This window comes from Belonocnema kinseyi, chromosome 8, assembly GCF_010883055.1.
Source record: "Belonocnema kinseyi isolate 2016_QV_RU_SX_M_011 chromosome 8, B_treatae_v1, whole genome shotgun sequence".
NCBI classification, from domain to species: domain Eukaryota; kingdom Metazoa; phylum Arthropoda; class Insecta; order Hymenoptera; family Cynipidae; genus Belonocnema; species Belonocnema kinseyi.
The window spans coordinates 32,323,507-32,349,225 of NC_046664.1; the positions used below are offsets into that span (position 1 = coordinate 32,323,507).

At 26.6% G+C, this 25,719-nt stretch overlaps 2 protein-coding genes across 4 annotated transcripts in view; one reads left to right on the plus strand and one right to left on the minus strand.

Moving 5' to 3' along the window:
- The window catches only part of LOC117179168 (exosome complex component RRP40), a 6,636-nt gene extending 3,127 nt beyond the window's left edge, over nucleotides 1-3,509 (minus strand). The window contains exons 1-2 of one of the 2 annotated variants that reach the window (XM_033370888.1): nucleotides 3,310-3,509; nucleotides 2,214-2,442 (exon numbers count right to left, since the gene is read on the minus strand). In XM_033370888.1, the coding sequence (XP_033226779.1) occupies nucleotides 2,214-2,407 (194 nt within the window). In that variant the 5' untranslated portion in view covers nucleotides 2,408-2,442; nucleotides 3,310-3,509. Of the gene's footprint in view, nucleotides 1-2,213; nucleotides 2,443-2,527; nucleotides 2,912-3,309 lie in introns of those variants that run through there. The other variant, XM_033370887.1, reaches the window with a different exon arrangement.
- Nucleotides 2,937-25,719, plus strand: part of LOC117179167 (serine/arginine repetitive matrix protein 2) — a 55,232-nt gene continuing 32,449 nt past the window's right edge. Inside the window, exons 1-3 of one of the 2 annotated variants that reach the window (XM_033370885.1) lie at nucleotides 2,937-3,077; nucleotides 9,561-9,805; nucleotides 9,959-10,063. In XM_033370885.1, coding sequence (XP_033226776.1) covers nucleotides 9,576-9,805; nucleotides 9,959-10,063 — 335 coding nt within the window. In that variant the 5' untranslated portion in view covers nucleotides 2,937-3,077; nucleotides 9,561-9,575. Of the gene's footprint in view, nucleotides 3,078-9,560; nucleotides 9,806-9,958; nucleotides 10,064-22,915; nucleotides 23,117-25,719 lie in introns of those variants that run through there. The other variant, XM_033370886.1, reaches the window with a different exon arrangement.

Consider the following 25,719-nt stretch of genomic DNA (forward strand, 5'->3'; position numbering starts at 1 on the left):
CATTCAACCAAACCAGATAAATGTTCAAACAAAAAATACGAATTTTGAACTAAAAAAGATCAATATTTAAACAAAAAATACGAATTTTTACCTGAACAAGATCAATTTTGAATTTTCATTTACAGTTTTATTTAAAAGATTATTTTTTTTACAACAAAGACTTATCAAAAAATAGTTAATTTTTCAACCAAAGAAATGAATTTTTAAATGAAATGATGAAATGAAAACACAAAAACACAAAAGAGTGCAGTTTTCAAGCTGGAAAGTCGAATGTTTGAGAAAACAGTTGATTTTTAAACCAGAAAAATGTATTTTCGACAATAAAATTAATTTTCAACCAAAAGCGTTGAATTCACAATCGAATAGTTTAATTAAAAGAAAAATATTTCAGGCGAACCGTTGTATTTATAACCAAATAGTTAAACTTTCAAACAAAAGCGACAAATTTTCAACAAAATATTAGAATTTTTAAACGACTAGTTGAATTTGTAATCAAATTTTCAATCACAAAGAATTAAACTTTTACCAAAATCAGTTACATTTCCCACCAAGCAGTTGAATTGAAAAATAAAAAATTGAATGTTTAATAAAAAAGTTTCACTTCCAACCAAGTATAGTTTAATTTTCAACTAAAAAGGTGAATTTTAAATCAATAATATTAATTTTCTATCAAAGAAGACTACTTAAAAAAAAGACATTATTTTGCAACTAAATAGTTTAATTTTCATCTATAAAATATAAATTTCCACGAATAGTGGAATAGTGAAATTTTAAGTCAAAAAAATGAATATTTAACCAAAAAGACGAATTTTCAAACCAAATAGTTAATGAGATAAATTTTTAACTGATATCTTGAATCTTGAACCTATAAGATCAAAAAGAATTTTTTTTAATGAAAAACAGTTAAATTCAACCAAAGAAGACGATTTTTGAATAAAATAGTTGCATTCTCAACCAAAACAAATTATTCTTCAAGAAATTAGTTGAATTTGCAAACGAAAAAGATGAATTTTCTATAACAATTGACAAATTTGTCAAACAATTATTTTAATTTTCAAGCTGAAAGGTCGAATATTTTAGAAAAAAGTTTTTGTGTTGATCTGGAAAAGATGTATTTTTGGCAAAACAACTTTATTTTAAATCAATAGATGAATTTTCAATCTATCAAGATGAATTTTTAACAAAATAGTCGAATTTACAACCACAAATGATTAAACTTCAATCAAAAACAGTTTCATTTTCCACCTAATGGTTCAATTTTGAAACCGAAGAATTGAATTTTTAATAAAGTAATGCAACACTCAACCAAGTTTTAAAATTTGTAATTAAAAAAAAATCAATTTTCAACCACAAGAGATGAATTTGTTAACAAAAGAGTTGAGTTTTCAAGTTGAAAAGTCGAATATTTTAGAAAAAATGTATATTTGTTCTTGTAAAGATGTATTTTCTGCAAAAAAACTTCATTTTCAATTAGAGGGGTGAATTTTCAAGTCAAAGAATTACATTTTTAATCGAGTAATTTAGCTTTCAACCAAGAATAATTAAATTTCCAACCAAAAATATAATCGTTGATATTTATAATTTTGGATTATTTTTCAACAATTTAATTGAACTTTCAACCTAAAAATATGAATTTTCGATCAAGAAAATGAATTTTCATAGAAATAGTTAAATTCTTAACCAATTTTTTGGTTTATATTTTGGCTGGATTGTCAAGATAAACGACGAATTTGTCAGAAAACAGATGAATTTCCAACAAAAAATTTCATTCTAAACCAAGAAAAATGTATTATTAAAAAAAGAAAAAATTACATTTCTACTAAAAAGATTATTTTTTAACCAAAATTGACTAATTTTCTATTCAATAGGATGAATCTACAAACAAAGCAGTTAAATTTACGACCATAAAAGATTACTTTTGAAGAAAAAATTTTAATTTTGCTTGAATTTAATTCAACATTTTATCAAGTAATGCATTATGTAATAAATTTTACAATCAGGTAGCCACAAAATGATCCATAATATTATAGATAAATTCAAAAGCTTGAATGTATCTACAAGATCTGCCCCAGAATATAAAATTAGATAAAAAGAATCGATATTAAAAGTTGCTCCAAAATTAACCAAAGTTTATAAATCTCGAAAATCCCTACAGACATCGATTTTGTGCATAAATAAAATTTTAAATTACGCAAATATCATTTATAAAATACCTTTTCTCATAGCTATTGACGTAGTAAATGAACGGATCGCGTTTCTTTAAAACACCGGCTTTACAAATAAAAACATAATCTCCTTCACGGCGAAGTCCTGGACCCAAAATCACTTTAATTTTCCCTTTACTTGGAAAAACTTCCTTTATAATGTCTCCTGGCATTACAACATCGTTTATTCGAACTTCCATCATTTTTCTTCAAAAGTCGACAAGAATACAATTAAAATCTGCAAAAAAATTAAATTTCATACATTATTTATATTGTGCTATTTTTAGGTTATGAACAGTAACTAATACAAATTTCGAACTTACAAAAAAAGGCGTTTCACCAATTCTACTAAATAAATAGAAATCTATTTAGGCTCTATTAATATTCCCTGATCTCACCATCTATAGATCTTTATGTAGATTTTTTGTAAAAAGAAATCACTTTAAAACACGTGTACCAACAATAATTCTTTTCCAAACAATTTAAGTAAATAAAATAAAGGTTCGAATAAATTCACAATGCAGACACAATTTATTGTATAAAATCTACAATGATTATTTCAAAAGCCAAATTGTTTTATTTTTATTCAATAATAATTAAATTACTTTATTTATATTTGACAAGTGGTTTAAAATTTCAGCAATCAGCAGACGACACATGCGCAGAAACGAAAGCGCAGTCGCGGCACAGCGCACTCTAGCGGTAACATATGTAAGCTCCGCCGCGAAAGGAGTCGAAAAATTACAACGTTTGCAAAACGCGGTAAGCTTTTGTTGTGTCGTTCGTAAATGCAGTGATATTGGTTTTAAACAATGCGAGAACCATACGGATAGACAATACCCGAATTTGAAACTATCAGCAATATAAACTGAGGTAAGTTTTTGTACTAAAAAGTGAGATATTCGCCTGGAAATTTTGCGCAGCCGTCGCCGGATCGATAACTGGTCTGCGTTTTGCGTGTGCTCAATCCTAACCTAAGGCGCTTTCAATCTTTACTAATCTTGTCTTATTTTTTCAATTTTTACTTTATTCGATAAATTTAGGCGCTCTACATTATTTTTAGAACATTTTTTCCAACAAAGGTCAAGTATTATTAATTATTTACCAGATTTGCGTGAATGTGTGTCTTGTATGTAAGACTGTAAGTTTACTCGGGTACACTTGTCACAGAGCTTTTTGAGCTCAGCTTAGCATGTATTGAGGTGCTTCAGATTTCCCTTGATTACCGAAATTGATTGATCGAGTTTCTTTTCAGGTTAAGTGTGTAGTTGAGGAAAGCTTTGAGTCCTTGGAATTATCTTTACGGTTCAGCGAAAGTTTATTTCGTTTTATTTGCGGAAAAATAGGAAATTTTATTCTTTGAAATAGGATTTTTTAAATGTTTTTGTTGACGTGGAAGAACGATGCCGTGTGACTGAAATTTCGAAATATGTTTAGAAAGACGTGTTATTTCATCGATTTTGCAACCGATCGTTCATTTTTACCGCATACATAACCTCGAATAAATAAATATTTAAAATAAAGTTTATAGGAAGTTCAGTCAATTAATTAAACATTTTGACCCATAAAGTAAATGTCGCTTTTAAACTTAAAAAAAATGTTCAAGGAATTTTGAAAGAGGACGAAAAATTACACCAGAATTGTAAAGAAACAGATAAATACCTATATTTCATTAAAAATTATCATACTTTTAACAAGAACTTAGAGCATTTTTTAATAACCTTTGTTTTCCATATTTAAAATTCAAATATTCACAGCTTCAAAAAAAAATTGCTCGCTGCGTGGGCACACTCATCGCGCGCAGCGCGCACCTGTTGGATCTCACGCTTCGCGCTTGATAATTTATTTATCTCACGCTCTGCGTGCGATCATTATACTTTCCCCACAATTTTGCATAAGACTTTTAAAATGAAAGGTTAAACCTTCGACAACTGAAATTTAGTGATTGTGAACTCTCTTTTGTTAAAACTCCTTCGGCTTTCACGAAGACATCTTCATAATGTGTCTCGCGAAAAAAAAGGTTGAAAGCAAATTCTAAGGTCTAATTTAAAAATAATTTTTTTTATTAAACATTTTATTTTCCCTTGTGCCTTTTTCAAGAAAATTAATTTGTTTATTTGTGATGTCATTTTTAACACTTAAAATAAAAACTACGCGTCCTACAAAAAAGTGATTAATAACAAATTTCTAGGTCTTTTTTGTGTGCATGAGTTGGATTGGTTCATATTTTTTCGTATCTTGCAATCAAAATTTGAATTTTTCAACAAAATTAAAAAAAGAAAGTAAAATTTTGTATAATTTTCAAAAATCAACGAGTTTCTTCTCTTGACTTTTTTTTCATGTCGTGCATTATTTGACGTAAAATGTTCAGTTTTGTGTTTTTTTTCAATTTTGTAAATACTATAGCTCTGATAATTTTGTTTTTATAGAAATAGCTCGTAAAGATAAATTTTCTGCTTTCCAAGTACTACGAATAGGCATACGCAGAAGATTCTCAAAAATTTTACTAGTGTTTTGAATTTTTATTCAAAATAGCTGGCTGATAAACTCGTACTTTCTTTTTATGTGGTAAAAACGTGAAAATGTACAACTGGTCAAATTAATGGGTGCGTAATTTTGTATTTGAAATGTTAAAAATTTTAATTTCTTTAACAGGATGGCTGCAAAAATTAATTTTCAAAATTCCCTGACTTCACTGATTTTCCCTGACCATTAATATTTAAAGAACGAAGTCTTAACCTTGTAACTTTTAATATGGAGTCTTTCATGAAACGGAACAAAACAAATAAATCACCGAAAGAATTCGATACGTAAGACTTTTAAACAAATCAAGTTAAATCCAAATGAATTGGACTTTTTTAATTAAAAAAATTTCTTTGATTTCAGTAAAAGTGGAATACATTTATATAAATTTTACAGAAATAAGAAGAATTCCATGAAAGTCATTAAAAAAAAAGTGAATTGAAGTCAATTAAAAAATGTGAAAAAGTCATTGAGTTCAGTAAGTTGAATTCCAATGAAATGTGAAAATAAATATTTATTTTACTTATTTTATTTATTCTATTTATTTTATTAATTTTATTTATTTTATTTATTTTATTTTATTTATTTTATTTATTTTATTTATTTTATTTATTTTATTTATTTTATTTATTTTATTTATTTTATTTTCATTAATATAAATAAAACAAAAAAAATGAAAACTTTAAAATCCTACGAAGTCCCTGGAATTTCAATGAAATATGATATTTCCTGAAATCCTGTAAAAAATTTGTTTACATTGAAAACCTTTAAGATCCATTAAAATCCTTGGAAATCTGATAAAATAACTAGATTAAAATCATTTCATAATTCCTTGGAATATGTTTTGGACTACCTTCAAATTATTGAAATATATTAAAAATTCCTTGGAATCGTTTAAAATACCTTGAAACGTTTCAATTCCATTAAAACTTTTATAAGCTCTTAAAACTACCTTAGAACCTTTTAAAATAACCTATTTCGAATTATTTGAAATCTTTTCAAATTTCTTAAAGCTATTGAAAATTCCTTGGAATCTTTCAAATCCTTTGATATCCTTTTCATTTATTGAAATAAATTCAAAATTTGTCAGATTTTTTCAAAATAGTCTAAAATATTTCAAATCCCTTGAAACTTTATAATTCAAGCTATTAAAAACCCCATGGAATTTTTTTTAGCAACGTAGAATCTCTAAGACCCTGTTGAATCCATTCAAATTATTGAAATCTATTACAAATACTTTGTAATATTTTAAAACGTCCTAAATTAATGAAAATTCTTTTAAATATTTTGCAAATTCCTTGGCCATTTTTATATGTCCTACAAAAGTTACAAATCTTTTAAATTTCCATGAAACTTTTCAAAGCTTCTTAAACTTTAAAAATATCATAAAATTCTTGGGAATACTTAAAAAAAATGTAATCTATTACAAATTTTTTGGATACTTTTAAAATACCCCCAAATGTTTCTAATCTTTGGAGATCTTTCAAAATTCTTTAAAACTTTTTAAAGCTTCTGAATATGCTATTGAATCTTAGAAAATACCCTAAAATATTTCAAATCCTTTGAAGTCTCATTAAATTACTGCATTCAATTCAAAATTCCTTGGAATCTTTTAAAATATTTTGAATATTTGGAAATTCTTTAAAGATCCCATTCAATTACTTATGTAAATTCAAAATTCCGTGGAATATTTTAAAATATAAAATGTACAAAATCGTTTGTAATACCTTCAAATTATTCAATTCTGTTTAAAATTCTTGGAATATTTTGAAGTAGCATACGGTATATCATATTCTTTGAAATTTTTTGAAATCCTTGACACTTTTTAAAGCTCTTTAGCATTCCTTGAAAGTTTGAAAAATAACCTGAAATATCTATCAAATCCTTTGGAATACCTTCGAATTATTGAAATCTATTAGAAGTTCTTGAAACTTTTTAAAGCCCTTACAACTTCCTTTTAATTTTTAAAAATAACCTAGAATCTTTCAATTCCTTTGGAATCTTTTAACATACCCTAAAAAATTGCAAATTCTATGAAATTCTTAAAAACTTTTTAAAGCCCTTGGAGCATTTTAAAATAACCTAAAATATTTTTAATCTTTTGGAAACCCTTCAAACTTTTTAGAGTTCTTTAGCATTCCCTGAAAGATTTAAAAATTCCTTGGAATATTTTAATATACCCTACAATATTTGTAATCCTTTAAAACTTCTAAAGCTCTTGAAAATTCCCTAAAATATTTCACATCCCTTGAAATCCCTGAAAAATTTTCAAAGCTCTTGAAAATTCCTTAGATTTCTTAAAAATACCTGAAAATGTTTAGGATCCTTTGGAATACATTTGAAACTGTTTAAAGCTTTTGAAAACTCCTTGTCATTTTTAAAAATGCCCTCAAGTATTTAAAAATTCTTTGAAATTTTTAGAAATCTCTTAAAATATTTAATTGGAAACTGTTAAAATATCATAAAATATATCAAATCCTTTGCGCTTCTTTTAGACATTTTAAAGCTCTTGAAATTACCTTGAAACCTTTTAAAATACTCTAAAATATTAAAAATCTAATGCAATTACTCAAATAAATTCAAAATTCCTTCGAATATTTTAAAATACCCTCAAATGTTTTGAATCTTATGGATTCATTTAATGGAAAAAGTGATCTTTTTTTAAAAAAAATGACTTCAAGTTTATTAAGTTTTAAATTTAATTTCTGAAATTTTAGTGTTGTTCATGAAGCAAGATCTTCTTGCATTTTTTTTAAACCTTGAAAACCTGGAAATCTCCTAGATTTTTTCACGAAAACCTTGAATTTTAATTATTCTTTTTTTCTTCTTTTAAAACAGTAATTTTATCGAAATGCGAAGAATAATTTAAATCTTTTAGCCTATTATGAAAGAAACATCTCGTTTGGAAAAAATCTTGCTAAACATTTTTAGTTTAAAATTTCGATGTTAATTCAGTTTCAGTATTAGAATAAGCCATGGCTATACGACGGATTTTGCGAGGGGTTGACCACTCGGTTTTTGAGTGTGCAACCAATTTCAAAAGGTTACAAAAGATTTCAAAATATTTCAAACATTTCAAAATATTTTAAATATCTTTAACATTTCATAAAGATTTCACGGATGATAACGATTTAAAAAAGGCGCGACGCCAGATTTCAATAAAGATTTCACAAACATTTGAGAACTTTCAAGATTTAAAGGATTTCAAAGATTTGAAAAAGGGTACAGTACACCAGATTTCAAAGATTTCAAAAATTTGAAACGATTTCAAGAGGTTCAAAGAATTGAATGATTTCAACGAATACAAAAGATTTTCCAAACAAAGATTCAAGAAAGATTTTATAAACATTTCAAAATATTTCACAAAGATCTCAAGGATTTCAAACATTCAAAAAAGGCCCGTACACTAGATTAAAAAGTTTTCACAAAAATTCCTCAAATATTTCGAACATTTCATAAAGATTTGGAACATTTCACAAAGATTTTAAAACTTAGAAAAGAGTTTAAAGATTCTAAAAAGGGTATATTAAACGACATTTCTAAGATTTCAAAACAAGTTAAAGATTTTAAACAATTTCACATTTTTTTAGGAGATAGCAAAAGTTTTCACTAAGACTTTTGGAGATTTCACAAGATTTCATAAAACATTCATAAAGATTTCAAAACAATACGAGAATTTCGAAGATTTCAACAAGGGTGCAGTGCACCAGATTTCAAGGATTTAAAACAATTTCCAAGATTTTAAACGATTTAAAAATTTTTGACAAGATTTCAAACGATTTTAAAATATTTCTAAAATATTTTAAAGAATTCTTAAGGATTTCAAAACATTTCAAGAATTTCAAAACATTTCAATAATTTCAAAGATTCCAACAAGAGTACAGTACACCAGATTTCAAAGATTTCAAAGCATTTAAAAGAGTTTTAACTATTTACAAAGGTTTCAACAAATTTGAGAAGATTTCAAAATATTTTAATAATTTCAAACGAACAGAAAATATTTCACGAACAAAGATTAAAGAAATATTTCAGATTTTATGAAGATTTAAAAAAAGTTCATAAAGTTTTCGTAGATTTCAAAGCTTTTAAGGACTTAAAAGATTTCAAAAAGCTGACAGTACAACAGATTTCAAATATTTTAAACGGTATCAAAGTTTTTAATAATATTTCAAATATGCCAGTGATTTTAAATGATGAAAAAAAATTCCATAAAGATTTCACACATATTTCCAATATTCCAGTGAATTTCAAAACACTTCAAAGATTTTAAGCGATTTCAAAAGGTTTCAACACATTTGAGAAGATTTCAAAAGACTTCAATGATTTTAAACAAATACAAAAGATTTTACAAACAAAGATTAAAGAAAGAATTCAAAAAGATTTCAAAGATTCAAGAATTTTAAAGATTTTATATAAGTTTTGAAAAATGTCAAAAGATTTCACCGAAATTTCAAGTTTTCCCTAAGGTTTGTAATACTTCACAAAGATTTCAAAAGATTTCAATGATTTCAAAGACATTACAAAAATTTAAAAATATTCATAAAGATTTCACAAAGATGACTCATGTTCGCAAAAAATTAAGTTTTTGTTTATTTGCGATTCGACTTTCTTTAGAAATTTGTGGTCAATAAGAAATGAAATGGCTCATTTTTTACATGTATGACAAACGTTGATTTCATTATTTGATGTAAAAAAGGAGACCTGGAAAATTTTGATTTCTTAACCTGGAAAAGACCTTGAATTTTGTTCCCAAGAATCGCTAGACACCCTATTCTGATCACACAATTCTGAAGGTATAAATTAACAAGATGTCTTCGTCTTTTCTTGTCTTAGGTCTAATCAATAAAAATGTATAATGGTATTGGATTGCAAACTCCCAGAGGCTCTGGCACGAACGGACACGTCCAGAGAAACTGGGCGATCGTTCGCAAAACTAAGGACAAAGTTTCTTATAAAAATCAAGAAGGAAAGGTCGATTCTGCCAGCAAACAACCCAATAAAGAGATCCTTGACCACGATCGAAAGCGAAAGGTCGAAATAAAGTGCACAGAACTGTCCGACATATTAGAAGAAAAGGGGTAAGTAACCTATTCTCACCTATCTGCAAAGAATATCAGGAGTTCTTAAAAAACTTTTATTTTCTATGTATTTTAAAACATTTTACCATGCCCTTTTATTGTAATTGCGTTATTCTTAATTACATTTTTTTCATACAAGAATGTCTGATTTAGGTACAGCCCCGAGGAGATAGAAAAGAAAATAGAGGAGTATCGTTCTCAACTTATCGGGGGAGAAGAAAAAGCTTTGGTACCTACAGACGAATTTGGTCGAGTAATGTAAGTAAATAATTATACAGCACTATCATTTTTTTCAATTATAACGAAATATTAACATTGACAATTGCCATGGAAATTAGCCGAAAGTTTAAGTACCTCTTTCGTAAATGTACTCAATTTTTCTCGGTGCCGAAAATTAGAATGTGTTTTCCTTAAAACCCATTTAATCGAGGGTACTTATTTCGAGAAAAGTAATATTTCTTAGGTATTACAAGTGCCGTCTGGGTATTTTTCATCCCCCACTTAATCCCAGATAATATTGAGCCCAGACCTTTGAGATTGAAAACTTGAGGGGAGATGCTTCCCTTCGAATATTTTTCCTTGCAAGATATTGCGAAAGCTTAGATTTTCAAATGATATTCGGTTATTAGTTTCGGACCTAGAATTGAAATCAATATTTTGGATTTGAAGGAAATGAAATATAAAATTAAAAAGCTTCAGAAGCTGCTTTTAAGTAATTAATTATGATTATATAAATCGAAACCATCCACATACAGAAGTGTCAACATTTAAAAGAAATATTATAATTTAAAAAAAGTAATATATTTATATTTTACACAAAATGTTTTTGAATTAAATCTCAATGTATAATTTAAAGATTTTAATATGTTAATAACACGAAATTTGTTTAGACTTAAAAAAAACCAGGAAATCGACAAATGGTGAATAGTTTTAGACTAAGGAAAATCTGTTACTTATTTTTGAAGAATAGGAAAAACGGGGAAAACGATTAAGAAATTACCAGGAATATTTTTTGAAGCCCTCAAATGACTATGAATTAGTTTGTAAGTTTGTGGTAAATTTTCTGGTGCAAAAATAATAGATGACACTAAAAACAAACAATAATTTTGTAACTCAATCTAAATTTTTAAGCAAAAAATTATCAAAAACTTATTTAAAAATAGATTGGAAGCTAGTCGAGAAACCTATAAATAATCGACATTTTATCACGTTGGGAGACAATAGATAAATGTCCAAGAATTTTTTACACTTGAAAAACATGGGATAATGGCGGGCATTTTTTAAATGGAGACGATTCTCTTTTTTTCAACTCTAGCTTTTTTGGAACAACTTAGGTGAAGGAAAATCTGAAAATTTGGCAAAAAAATCAGGGTATTTGAAGAAAAAAATGATGGAAAAGTCAGGAAATATTTATAAGAGGCACTTCAAATAACTTTCAAGGATAGCAGATTCGAAATTTTGAAATTTTTATTTTGAAATTCTTGAAAATTCATATTTTTGGGTTGAAAATTCAACTGTTTTACAGAAAATTCGTATTTTGCCTTAAAGTTCAACAATTTAGATGTATTTTTTTTCTTGATTAAAAAATAATTATTTGTTTAAAATTCGTCTTTATGGTTGAAAAATTAATGTTTTTGGTTGGAAATCTGACAGTATTGTTGACAATTTTTTTACTGAAAATCAAACCTTCCCATTTTTGGTTGAAAAGTGATCTTTTTTAGTTGTAGATTCAACTGTTTCGTTGAAAATTTGTATTTTCGAGTTGAAAATGTAATTGTTTTTAAGAAAAATCGCGGTTTGGCTTGAAATTTCAACAATTTTGATCATTCTTTTTCTTGGTTGAAAAATCATTATTTGTTAAAAATTTGTCTTTTTGGTTGGGAAATCCATCTTTATTGTTAGAATCTGACAATATTGTCGAAAATTAATTTTTTTACTGAAAATTAAACTTGATCATTTTTTGTTGAAAACTTATCCTTTTCAGTTGAGGATTCAATGTTTGGTTGAAAATGAACTTTTTTGTTGAAAATTTAACTGTTTTACAGATAATTCGCCTTTTGGCTTGAAAGTTCAACAATTTTAATAATTTTGTTCTTTCTTGATTGAAGCATCATTATTTGTTAAAAATTCGTCTTTTTGGTTGAAACATTCATCTTTTTGTATGAGAATTTGAAAATCTTGTTGGAATGTCATTTTGCTCGTTGACAATTATTATTATTATTTTTTTTGCTGAAAATTTAACTTTCCCATTTTTGGTTGAAAACTGATATTTTTTAGTTGAGAATTCAACTGCTTGTTTGAAAATTCATGTCATGATGAAAAATCATATTTTTTACGTAACGTTCATCTTAAATTTAATCTTTTTTGGTTGAAAAATACATTATTACATTTTATCGTTTTGAAAATTCAACTCTGGTTTTAAAAAATCACTTTTTTGTTGAAAAACCTTTTTTTTTAGTTAAAATATCAACTGCTACTCTTTCTTGATTGAAAAAACTTCTTTCTTGAAAAAATTCAACTGTCTTTTTAAAAAATCATGTTTTGGTTGGAATATTCCACTATTTGGTTAAAAGTTGAACTATTTTGTTAAAAATTCGTCTGTTTTTATTGAAAGATCAAAGATTTGGTTGTGATTGCAACTGTTAGCTTGAAAATGAATTTTTGTTATGAAAATTTAACTATTGGGTAAAAAATGCATCTTTTCATGTTGATACTCCAACTATCTTCTAAAATTTTCTTATTTTTTGTTGGACAGTTGAATTATTTTGTTAAAAATGCAACTGTTTATTTTTGAAGCTTAATCCTTTTTTCATTAAAAACTAGGCCGTTTGGTTCAAAATTAATGTTTATAGGTTAAAAATTGCACTGTTTGGTTGAATGTGCAACTGTTTTTGGTTGAAGTTTAATCTCTTTGCAAATTGGATTGTTGGGTTGAAAATGTATCTCTTCAGGCAGAAAATGCAAGTATTTGGTTAAAAATGCAACTATTTTGTAAAAAATTAAAGTATTTTGTTAAGTCATTAATTTTTTTGTAGAAAATTCATCTAGCATGTTAGAAAAGTAATTTTTTTTTTTTGGTTGAAATAAATAAATTTGTATCTGTAATTGTATTGTTTTATTCCATTTATAAAAAGTCTATGTTAAAAATGTTACGCAAGATTAAAATGCTGTCCTTCGAATGTTAATGGTGAGGGAAAATAAATATTTGATCAGGGAAAAGTAAGGGAATTTTGAAGAATACAGTTTTTCGGGCACCCTGTCTTGACTCATAACTTTGGATGTCTGAAACTCATTTTGTCGCCCTGATCGCGAGAGCAATCATGTTTGCTCATCTTCTCACAACTTTTGTCTCGTCCGGGACACTTTGTAGGCGGCATTTCTGTTATGACATCGGGAATATTGACTTCCTTTGGCGCCGGCGCTTCTCCACTCGGGAGAGGGGAAAAGGACACCCAATCGGTTTCTAAAAGGTGCGAGAAAGGGAGAAATTGCAAGTGGGGCTGCTCTTTCCCAGCATCACGAATTCGCTTCAGTGCAAGAATGGACCGACGTCGCGACGCCACGCGTCGCCCCTGTGACAGAAATGTCTCCGGGTGTAACGAGACTAGTTTAAACTAGTCCAGTTTTTTGATCATGTAGCACTCTTAACCAGAGTCCTTCTCAAAATCACTAAAGTCTTCCATTAGTGTGTAAAAATATCTATAGTTACTTTTAATTGAAGCCTTAGGATAACGCATCTATTTCGCACTCGTATATGTAATTCATTCATTCGCCATCTGTCGGAAACTCTGAATAGAATTTGGAAATATCGAGAAAATTTAGTTTAAAAAAAGGGCCAAAAAGTTTGTTTCTTAAAAGAAGAATCGACGAAGGTTTTTTCATTTGCGACGAGGAACAAACGAGTGGAAATTTTGTATCTAATTCATGTGTCTCCAATATCTAGAATAAGAAGCTAAAGTAAGCAACTTAATTAAGAAATTTAATTAATAAGGAATCAAGTTTCTTCCAATATTTAAGAAACTGTTGGGATTATGTGCCTAAGTCTAATGTCTTCCTTAAGCTAAGTCGAAAAGTTGATTTGATATTCTATCAACGTGCGAAACTATAAGATATTTCTAAGGACCACTTGAAGAATTTACAACAGATATTAGAGATTTTTGAAGAATTTAAAGCAAATGAAGTTATAATTTTGAATCGAGCACCAGGAGAGCAAGAAAATGAGAATATAAAAATAGGAACAATTTTACTCAGCTTTTAGAAAGATTGCAAAGCTTATGAAAGCAGAAGCAAGGATACAAAAGACGAACCGGTGCAAGTAGGAAGGAAACTATTAAACCCCTTCTACTGCTCTCAACGGAGGAAAAGCCTCCCTCGAAGTGGGGATTAAATAGCACCAGAACCAATTTGAAAAGCTCCTTGGCATAAGTTAACTAACTGAAATCCAAACCTTTTAATCAGGCAAATTGTCCTTTCGATCTGAATGGAAATTGGTCTTGAATTTATTAAGGAATTAATTATTCGACTTAATAGTTTATACAATTGTTTTATCGATGACGATGGCAACAGCACTTGGTGTGAGAACAGCGAGAGGACGAGGTCCTGCGGATGGACGAGCTTTTTTCGAAAGACTCTGGCGAGGTAATTTCTTCCTGGATAGACAGAAAGTCTTTAAGCGTCCTCGAAAGCGCAAAATTCAGGCCAAGCATGCAGGAAAAAAAGCACAAGTCAAGCAACATTGTTGTTGTTGTCAAAGGATTCAACTCCATCTGCTAGCTGGCCGGAGAACCAACATACGTTCAGTTGTTAGGTGATTATTATAAATTTCGAAAAGTTTTTGTCATCCTTTAGGGGGCCATAAATAAATTAAATAACACCTTTTTTGGGGTTAAAGTATAGTAATTTTACAATGAGAGATTGTAATAATCCTTCATATTGGTATAATTAGATTAGTATTTTGATTTTTTCATCATTTGGTAAATAATCATTCATAAAAAATAGGTTGATTATATAGGTTGATAGAAATAGAAATAAGTGCTACCCGACAAGTGGTTCAACATTTTTAAAGTTTATCAGGGTAAGCTTAGCTAATATATTTTGAAAGATTTAAAGGGATTTTTCAAATTTGAAGAGGTATTTACAAAGATTTCAATGAAGTTTTAAGCTTCTAGGGCATTCAAAAATATTTCAAGGATTTTAATGATTTTAAGAGTTAAAAAAATGCGCGTTTTTAAAGAATTTTCGAAGGCTTAGGACTTCAAATATTTTAAGGAATATCGTCATATTTCATGTAACTTCATGGGATTTCAAGAGATTTTATAACATTTTCATTAAAAATTTCAAACTAAAGGTTTTCGAAACATCAATATATTTTCAAAGATGTTAATAAATTTGAAAGACTTTAGGTCTTTTTAGAAGTTTCGAAGAAATTTCAAGAAAAAACTTAATGGTATTTAAAAATATTCTTTAGGGATTTTCAAGAGCTTCAAAGAATTGCAAGGATTTTTAACAAATTTCAAAAGATTGAAAAGGATTTTAAAAAGTCAAACTTTTATATATTTTCATTGAAAATGTAAAAGAATATCTTCAGAAAAATATGGGGCTTTCAAAGCATCAAAGTATTTCAAATGATTTTTAACAATTTCGAAATATTTAAGGATATTTAAAAAAATTAAAATCAATTTGATATATTCCAAGCAATTTTAAAGAATTCTGAAGATTTTAGAGTATTTAAAAATATTTCAAGGATTTTTCAAGAGCTTAAAAAAATTGACAGTGATTTCAAAGGATTGGAAGTATTTTAGGGTATTTTAAAGGATTTCAATAATTCAATGAAATTTCAAGAATTTATTTACAACCATTCAGGACTTTCAAAGCATCAATGTATTTCCAAAGATTTTAAGCATTTTGAAGGAATTTTTAAAAAGGATCAAATAAATTTTAATAGATTTCAAGAAATTTCAAAGAATTCTGAAGATTTTAGAGTATTTAAAAAGAGAATTTTAAAAGATTTCAAGTATTTTTCAAGAGCTTTAAACAATTTCAAGGGATTTCAAAGGGTTGAAAATATTTTAGAGTATTTTAAAGAACTTCAATATTTTAATGAAATTTCAAAGAATTTATTTCCAAAGATTTTACAAATTATGAACGATTTTTGAAAAAGAATTAAATAAATTGTAATAGATTTCAAGAAATTTCAAAGAATTCTGAAGATTTTAGAGTATTTAAAAAGATTCCAAGGATTTTTCAGCAGCTTCGAATAATTTGATGGGATTGCTAAGGATTGGAAATGTTTTAGTGTACTTTTAAGAATTTTAATATTTTAATGAAATTTCAAAGAATTTATTCACAAAAATTTAGGGCTTTTAAAGCATTAACTTATTTCCAAAGATTTAAAAAATTTTGAAAAATTCAAAGTAATTTTAATATATTTCAAAAAATTTTAATAGATTTTTAAGATTCTAGGGTCAAGGATTTATATATTTTAATTGAAAATGTAAAAAAATTTATTCAGAAAAATTTAGGCCTTTCAAAGCATCAAGGCATTTTCAAAGGTTTTAACAAATTTCTAAGATTTTAGGATATTTTAAATGATTATTTCAATATATTTCAAGAAATTTCTAAGTATTTTAAAGATTTTAGAACATTTTAAAAGATTCTAAAGAATTTTCAAGAGCTTTAAAAAATTGCAAGGGGTTTAAAATAATTGGAAATATTTCTGGATATTTTAAAGAATTCCAAGGAAGTTTCAGGAGATTAAATTAATTTTTATCTTATTATAATGGAATTTAGAAAAAGGATTTCACGAGAATTTAGGGCTTTCTAAGCACCAAAGTATTTCCAATGATTTTTAACAATTTTGAAATATTTAAGGATATTTTAAAAGATTCAAATTAATTGGATATATTTCAAGAAATTTAAAAAAATTGGAAATATTTTAAGGCGTTTAAAAGGATCTCAAGAGTTTAAAGTGATTAAAAAAATTACGGGATTCCAAAGGATTTATTATATTTTAATGAAATTTCAAAGAATTTATTTACAAGAATTAAAGGATTTTAAACTTTTAAAGTGATTTTCAAGGTATTTTCAAAGATTTTTAAGAATTGAAAAGATTTTAGGGTATTAAAAAAATATATTCATAGAAACAGAGTTTATCGGGCTTTGCACTGTTTACCAAATAGACACATAAAGTGGGTGATCTACTTACAATCTTCTAAACTGTTTTTAAAAATATAAATTCCAGGGTGGCCGTTGGACCGGGAAAACGGAAAATGAGCGTGAATTTTCTGAGACCGGGAGATGATAGTGAATTTATTTCTTGACAGAAAATTTCACGAATTTTAAGAAGAAAAATTTGCACAAGTTTGATTTGAACAGTTTTGTAAATAATTAAAGTATAAAAAAATGAAGAATAATTGGTTTGACAAAACGATTCTAAATCCGTTCAAAATTTGATAATTTCCAGATTGTAACTGTTTGAATTCGAAAGTCTTAATACGAATTGAAATTAATATAATATCATTGATTCCGATAATTTTATTTTTAAATAACAATTTTAATGATTCGTCAATAAAATATGTTTAATTCAAAGTTTTAAGTCTTCCTTTATATTATTTTTTATATTAAATTGAATAAATAAGTTTATTAGTTTTCTTAGCCATTAGAAATTTCACTGTTCATTTAAGACGAGTAAATTGAATACAAATATATGTAAAAGTAAACAATTTGAAACTGAATTGTTTTACATAGAAAGCTTTGAATCTTTAGAATTTCTAAGAAGTTAAAAATTTTTAACGTTACAATTTGAATTGTCTGTTAAAAAAATGTTTAATTTGTAAGTGAAATTCTTAAATTTTAACGTACAAATAAAAATTGAACACTTATTATTTGTAGACAAAATTTGAGTAATTTCAAGAGATATTTCGTAGTTTTGAAAAGATTGAAAATTAATTAAAAACTTTAAATGCCTTTAAGTAATTGAAAAGAAGAGTGTTAACATTTTTGTTGAGAATTTCTAAATACATTTTAAAATTAACCGAATTTTTCCTCCAACTTTTGGAAAATCCTGTAGTTAAAAAAAATTCTTAAAATTTCCGAGGTTCTGTTTTTATCATTTTGAAAAACTCTTAAAATCTTTTTAAACTTTCTGTTACAATAATTTGTTAAAATGAAAAATAATTTTCAATTTTCCCAGGAATCTTAAGAAAATGTTTTTATTCTTTTTAAGCCTTTCAGAATTCTTAAAAAGTTTCTAAATTTTTTGTTTGAAATCTGCAAAAATCAGCATTTTTTTAAATTCGGCTGTGGGTATTTGCACCAAAATTTCGGTACGAATAGCCCAATTTTTTCGGGTCACAAACTTCATGTAAATGATTTGAAATCATTTCAAGTTCTAAATTTAATTTTGACATTTTTTAAACTTCTAAATATCTCTTAAAATTGCTCTATTTTTTTCTACAGATAAGTGTTCCTATTGTCGATTATAAATTCAAATTTAAGATGAAAATAATTTAACTGCTAATTTAAAAAATTGGCAAGTTAAAAAAAAATATATTTTTCATTTTTAAATTTGTCTAGCTTAAAATTACTTAAAAAAATATAATTTTGAAAATTTTTTAAGTTCATTTCTTGATTCTTTAATTTAGAGTATTGCAAATGCTAATGTGGATTTATATTTTTGGAATTTAATCTGAGTCTTTGAACTCTATTATTTATAAAAGTTCTAAATTCTGCAGTTTATCTGCATTTTATTAAAAAATGTTTTTCATTGTTAATTATTTTAAATGGAAAAATGTTTATAATAGAGTTCGATTTTTTAAATTTCATTGACCGTGAAAAATGTTTGCGAACCGGGAAAAAACCGTGAAATGACCGGGAATTTTTTTCTTCGATTAAAACGGCCACCCCGAAACTCGTTTTATATTACATTTTTTCAGCGTTTATCAATATGTTCAGATTATTTTAAGTCGCATTTAGCTCGAAAAATCTAGAAAAATGCATAACCTATATTAAATAATTGGAGATATGTTCTTCTAATCGAAGGATAAAGTTTTTGATGAATAGTCTTCTGCTAGATGATACAGCCTTTTACACATATTAATTTCAATAATTTCCAATTATTTTCTTATTCAGGTGTCTCAGGTGGTAATTCTATTTAATAAGATATGGCTACAAATATTTGGAAAAAATGTGTTGCTTAATTTATTGATGGCCCCTTGTTTAAACTTCTTTTGTTATAGAATTAAATGTGCATTGTTAAATTCTTTTATTTTTAAATGGAATTTTAATATTTTGGCTTTGTCGATGAAGATTTTGATGAAATTTAGAAACTAACTTCAGATTGCGTTAATTTGATTTTTAATGAGTTAATAATTGTTAAATTTTTGGTTAGGAAAGTACTATATAGGTAAATATTTGTAATTTGATATTAAATGATTTTTTATTCTGACATAGATTCAGAATATTATGAATATGGTATTAAATTCGAGACGTGACTGTACATCATAATCTGCGATTTTTGTAACGATAGTTGACAGCTTGGGTGAATAATGAAGGGAGTTGGATTACATAGACAGAAATATGTCACTGTAACTTCTCGTTTTACCTCAAGGTATTAGATACTTAGGGGATGAATTCTGTACATTCTGTTCACCTATTTTATAACCAAAGCCGATTTTCAAAGCCTTAGATAAAAGATAGATTTATCTAACGAAATACATTTTAATATTTCAAGAAAATGTTTAGACACTGCCTTATACGGGGGCAGAAATTATCCAAAAAATCAATTCAAAACGCTTAATTTTGTTGAAAAAAAAAACGGAAGTATATATATTTGAATGCAATTATTACATTTTAAACTGGGGAGAAAAATGATATACTTTTTAGATGGCAAAAGTGTAGAAATTTTATTAAGCTATGTGCTAAGAATTTTCGATGGAATCAAAAACCAGCAAACCTTGCAATTAATGTAAATTAACGAAAATGCATTTTGATTTGAATGACCAACGTTTTATTATAATTTTTTTAACTGGGAAATGGCGTGGAATTTCTTTAAAATATTTTGTTTTCGTTAAGCAACATTCATATTAATTGAATTGAATTATAAATACGCATCTTTAATCTTAGACATTTTTTAAAATTGAACGATTAAAGCGATATAATTTTGAAGTTTATGTGCAAGAAAATTGTACACAAGGGCTCATTTTTAACTTCGAACATTGCCACATGTGCCATAACCATGCTAAAAAGTAGAACAGGTCAATACTTCTAGAACTTGAAAGGTTTCGACCCTCTGTTTAATCGGACGTATATAATTACGTGACAGAAACAAATCACCCAATCCTCCGTACTGACTTTTATTATAATTACAGTCATAAGATTCAATTCAATTTTATTTCATACTCCTAATTTTTAAAATAAATTTCCGGGATTTTTTATCTCAAATGTACTAATTGGCTAATTGAAAGCGGTTTCATATATTTGTTTACTTTAATTCGGAATTGGAACAGTGAATTTTCTAAAAGAATGGTAATTCTGAGTTGGGACAGGAATTTTTTTTTAAATTGAAATTCTAAATCGAACTGGGAATTTCCGTAAAGAATTATAATTTTCATTTCAGGTTAACTTGGAATAAATTTAATAAATGTAAATAAATATAATTGTGGCTGGAAACAGGACATTTTTTAATTGAATTGAATTATGACTTATTATAGCGAATTTTTTCGACGGGGATAAATAAATTAAGTACAAAAAATGCCTAGAAAGAAATATAATTTTCACTTTGGAACAGGGTATTTTGTAAACAATTATAATTTACCCCTGAATTGCTAATTTTTGACATGCAAAGGAAGATGTTGAAAAATAATTTTTATTCTGATCTAGGAAAAGGGAATTTACCAAAACAATAATTTTCTTTATGTAAATAAAAATGTGCCAGAATTTGAAACTTCTCTCTTTCAAATTTTAGAAAAAGCGAGTTACTATATTATGTCTTAAGTATAATAGGAAATGTTACAAAAAAATATAATCTGAGTTGTAACAGGGAATTTTTGTAAATAAATGTAATTGTGACTTCGAAGAGGGAATTTCGGTAAGGAATTATAATTTACCTTTGGGAAAGAGAACTATTAGATTGAAAATTTAAAGTTTCGGTAGAAAATTGATCTGTTTGGTTAAAAATGGAACTGTTTCGTTGAAATGTGTGTTTGTTTTGTATTGAAAATTGATTTTTCTGACATTATGACTATTTCATTTTGTGTTGAAAATTAATAATTTTTAGTTGAAAATTCATATAATTTATTAAACAGTTAACTATCAGATTGAAAATTCATTTCAAAATAAAAATATTTGGTTGAAAATTCTTATATTTTGTTTAAAATTAATCTTCTTTTGGTAGGAAATAAATCTTCTTGGTTAAAAATTAGTTTCTTTGGTTCAAAATTAGCTTTTTTTTTTAAACTGAAATTAACTTTTTTAACCGAAAATACAAATATTATATTTTTCATTCAAAGTTTATATATTTTTTTTTAATTCATGTATTTGGTTGAAAATTGCTCTTTTTTTTGTAGAAAATTCATCTTTTGGATTGAAGATTCCATAATTGGATTAAAATTTGCTCTTTTTTTAGATGAAGATTAATCATTTTAGTCAAAATACATCTCTTTGATTTAAAATGTAGTTATTTGTTTGAAAACTCGTTTTTTAGTTCAAAATTAAATATTTAACTGAAATTTTAACTTCAATTTTTGCTTAAGAATGTAAGTTTTTCAGTTTTGAAAAATCATTTGTTATAAATTCAACTCTTTTGTTGAAAGTTCTTCATTTAGGTTTAAAAATTATTCCGGTTCATTTTAGAATTCAACTAAATTATTAAAAAATACGTATTTTTGGTTGAATTCAACTGTTTTTGATTGAAAATAAAAATATTTTTGGTGAAAATATCAACTATTAAACTTTTTGTTGAGAATTTATTTATTTATTCAAGATTTATCACTTTAGTAAACAATTTAACTAGGTTGACGAAAATTTATTTGTTCTTTTTTAATGTTGTCTTTCTTGGTTGCAAATTCAACTCTTTTGTCGAAAATGCTTCGTTTTTGTTTGAAAATTATTGTTTTCGTTAAATAGTGAACTAGTTTGTTAAAAACTCGTATTTTTTGTTTAGTTTGACTGGTTTTTATTTAAAATAAAATTATTTATAGGTGGTAATATAATAGACTATAATACTTTTTATTGATTATATATTTTTTGTTGGAGATTTTTCATTTTGGTAGAATGTTTAAGTTTTTTTTCTTGTTTAAAAATTCCTTTTTCTTATTTGAAAATCAATTGTTTCCAATGAAAATTTAATTTATCCATTTCAGGTGCAAAATTGATCTTTTTGTTTGAAAACTCAACTATTTCGTTGAAAATTCATGTATTTTACGTATGTCTTTTCGTCATTTGTGGATGCTTCTTTATAAAATTCTCTATGACACATGATTAATCTCCTCGGTGTAAGGTTTTTTTTTATACATATAAAAGAAAAAATTGGAACGGTCAGGGAAAATGAAAAATTGGTCAGGGAAAGTTAGGGAATTTTGGGATTGTAATTTCGTCTAACCCTGATGAAAAAAAAAATAAAATAAATGGAACAAATTTAGAGGGTGCGTGATACAAAAAGAAAATTGGGTTATTTTATGAGATCCTAGTAGACACCCTATCTAATCTTCGAGTCCTATTTCTGAAAAGGAGATTCGCTATAAAATTTCTTCCAACTCCAGGGGTGATGGAGATAAAAAGTATTCAATTTCGGCTTGTCAAAAAAGGTGATGACTCAGAAGGGTGATTTTTGCACATGCGTGATTTATAATCTCGGTTCAGGCAGCTTCTGCTCGGTCATTTAAACGGGGGTGTCGACTGTAAAATTTACAGTGTACAGTATTCTGTATTCAGTATAGAATAGGGTAAAAGGGATGCCAGAAAAGAAAAGAGAACAGCTGGATTGTATTGATCCATCGCACGAGCTATAGTGCTGGCAGGGGTGGCTCTGCCTGGCTTTAACTACTACTACGTTCAGTTTTCCACTCGAGGAGGCCAGGGAGACCAGTGTTATGTCATTTCTCCACCCTCCCTGGTCGTGTAAACGTAAACTGTAACGTGAAACTAAAACTAAAGTGTGTCTCGTGCCGCCCGGTCATCTATTTCTTCTCCATCCATCTTCGAGAATTCAGAATTCCCTTCGGGGTCGTTGCCCCCATGGAAAGGTTTCAGTGACACTTAGAACGATCAGAACTGCATCAATTTCTCCAGGATGACTGTGAAAATCTCGTCCCGGTAGGTCAAGACCCCCTTGTTCTAACTCGAGTTTCAATTTAAAGTTTAAATTATCTGTAAAAACAAAGTGGTCACTGGACAAGGAAGTTTTTTTTACCGAGAAATGACAGTGAATTTATCAGTGTGTCTACTCACCTGGAAAATATGGAAATGTCAGAGAATTTTCTTTGAAGTCAGGAAATTTTTCCGAGAGCGTGTTTAGTTTTTATTTTAAATTGTACTATAAAGTTAAATTTTTTATTTAAAAATTCGTTGTTTCGGCTGGAAATTAACTTTTTTACCGGAAATTTAACTATTGTATTTTTTGTTGCAAAATTGTCTTTTTTTTAGTAGAAAGTTCAACTATTTGATCGAGAATTTATGTATTTTTTTGAAAGAAAATTAGTCCTTTTGGATGAAAATTTAACTTTTCTAGATGAACATTCATTTTTTTTAAATTGAAATTTAATTATTTCAATTGAGGAGTCATTAGTTTGGTTTACAATGAATATTTTCAATTTAAATTTTTACCATTCCATTTTTGGTTGAAAATTGATATTTTTCAATTGAAAATTCAACAGTTTGGTTGAAAATTCATGTATTTCTTTCAAAAATCTGTTCTTTTTTGATAGAAAATAAAACTTTTTCGTTAAAACTTAAACCATTTACCCAAAAATTGATATCTTTTAGTTGAAAATTCATGTTTTTTTCTTAAATTTAAATCTTCCAGTAGAAGATTAATGATTTTAGATGAAAATGCATCAATTTGGTTAAAAATTATACTATTTCAGTTGAAAATTGATTATTTTAGTTTAAAATTCATCAGCTTGTTTGAAAATTAATTTTTTTCTAGCTGAAAATTTAACTATTACGTTTTTAGTTAAAAATTGAACTTTTTTAGTTTAAAATTCAACTATTTGGATGAGAATTTATAAATGTTTCTGAAAAATGATCTTTTTTGAAAGAAAATTAGTCTTTTTGGTTGAAAATTCATCTAAGTGTTGAAAATTTAATTTTTCCAGAAAAACATTAATTTAAAAAAAATATTGAAATTCAATTATTGCAGTTGAAGAGTCATTAGTTTGGTTTACAATGAATATTTTCAACTTAAATTTTTACCATTCCATTTTTAGTTGAAAATTGATCTTTTTTAGTGCAAAATTCAACTATTTGGTTGAAAATTCATTCTTTTTTAGTTGAAAATTCAACTATTTGGTTGAAAATTAAGTATTTATTTGAAAAATCTTTTCTTTTTTGGTAGAAAATTAAACTTTTTCATTAAAACTTAAACCACTTATCCGAAAATTGATATTTTTTACTTGAAAATTCATGCATTTGTTTGAAAATTCGTGTTTTCTTTTTAATTTCACTCTGCCAGATAAAGATTATTAATTTTAGTTGAAAATTCATCACGTTGGTTCAAAATTCAATTATTCCAGTTAAAAATTCATTATTTTAGTTAAAAATTCATTAGTTTGTTTGAAAATTGATCTTTTTCAGTTCAAAATTCAACTGTTTTATAAAAAATTCATGTATTTCTTTGAAAAAAACTTTTTTTTGTAGAAAATTAATCTTTCTTGTTGAAACTTCAACTACTTAACCGAAAATTAATATTTTTATTTGCAAATTCAACTATTTGGCTTGAAATTCATATATTTGGTTAAAAATGTATGTGCATATTTTTTTAAATCAGCTCTTCTAGTTAAAAATTGATCATTTCAGTTTAAAATTAATTCTTTATCACTAAAAATGTAACTATTCTATTTTTGGTTAAAAATGTATTTTTCCATGTTCTTTTTTAGTTCAAAATAAAACTATATTGTTAAAAACTAATTTTTGTTGCTTGAAGATTCAACTATTTTATTAAGAATGTATGTATTATTTTTAAAAATCTACTTCTTTGGTAACAAATTAATTTTTTTAATTGAAAATTTATCTATTCTAGTTTTGATTAAAAAATTTTCTTTTTAGTTCAAAATTCAACTATTTGGTTGAGAATTCATGTATTTTGTTGATAATTAATCTTTTTGGTTGAAATTTCATCTTGAGATTTGATCTTTTTTGGTCGATGATTCATAATTTTATTTGAAAATTCATCTCTATGGTTGAAAACTTAACTATCTCGTTGAAAATTCCTTTTTTTTATTAATCTTGTTACTGAAAATCTAAGTGCAATTGAATATTCTACAAGTTTAGATGAAAATTCATCTCTTTACTTGAGAATTAATGTTTTCAACAAAAATTTTAACTGTTCAATTTTTAGTTGAAAATTTACCTTTTTTCGTTGAAACCGGGAAATTATTTTGAATTTATCAGGGTGTTTACTTACCTAAAAAAACATGACAAACCTGGAATTGTCATGAAATTTGTATATACCTAGAAAAACCTGGAAATGTCAAGGAATTTTGTTTAAAGTCAGGGAATTTTTGCGAGAGAGGGATACATTTTTTTCTTAATTGTAATATAAGATTCAGTAACAAGGGATTGTCCATATATTACGTAAGACGTTTTTCTGTTGTTTGAATAAAGACGAAAATAATATTTTTATCAAGTTGAAAAGGACACAGCGATATAAACAAAAGAAAAATGTCTTACGAAATATATGGACGATCCCCAATGTTTCT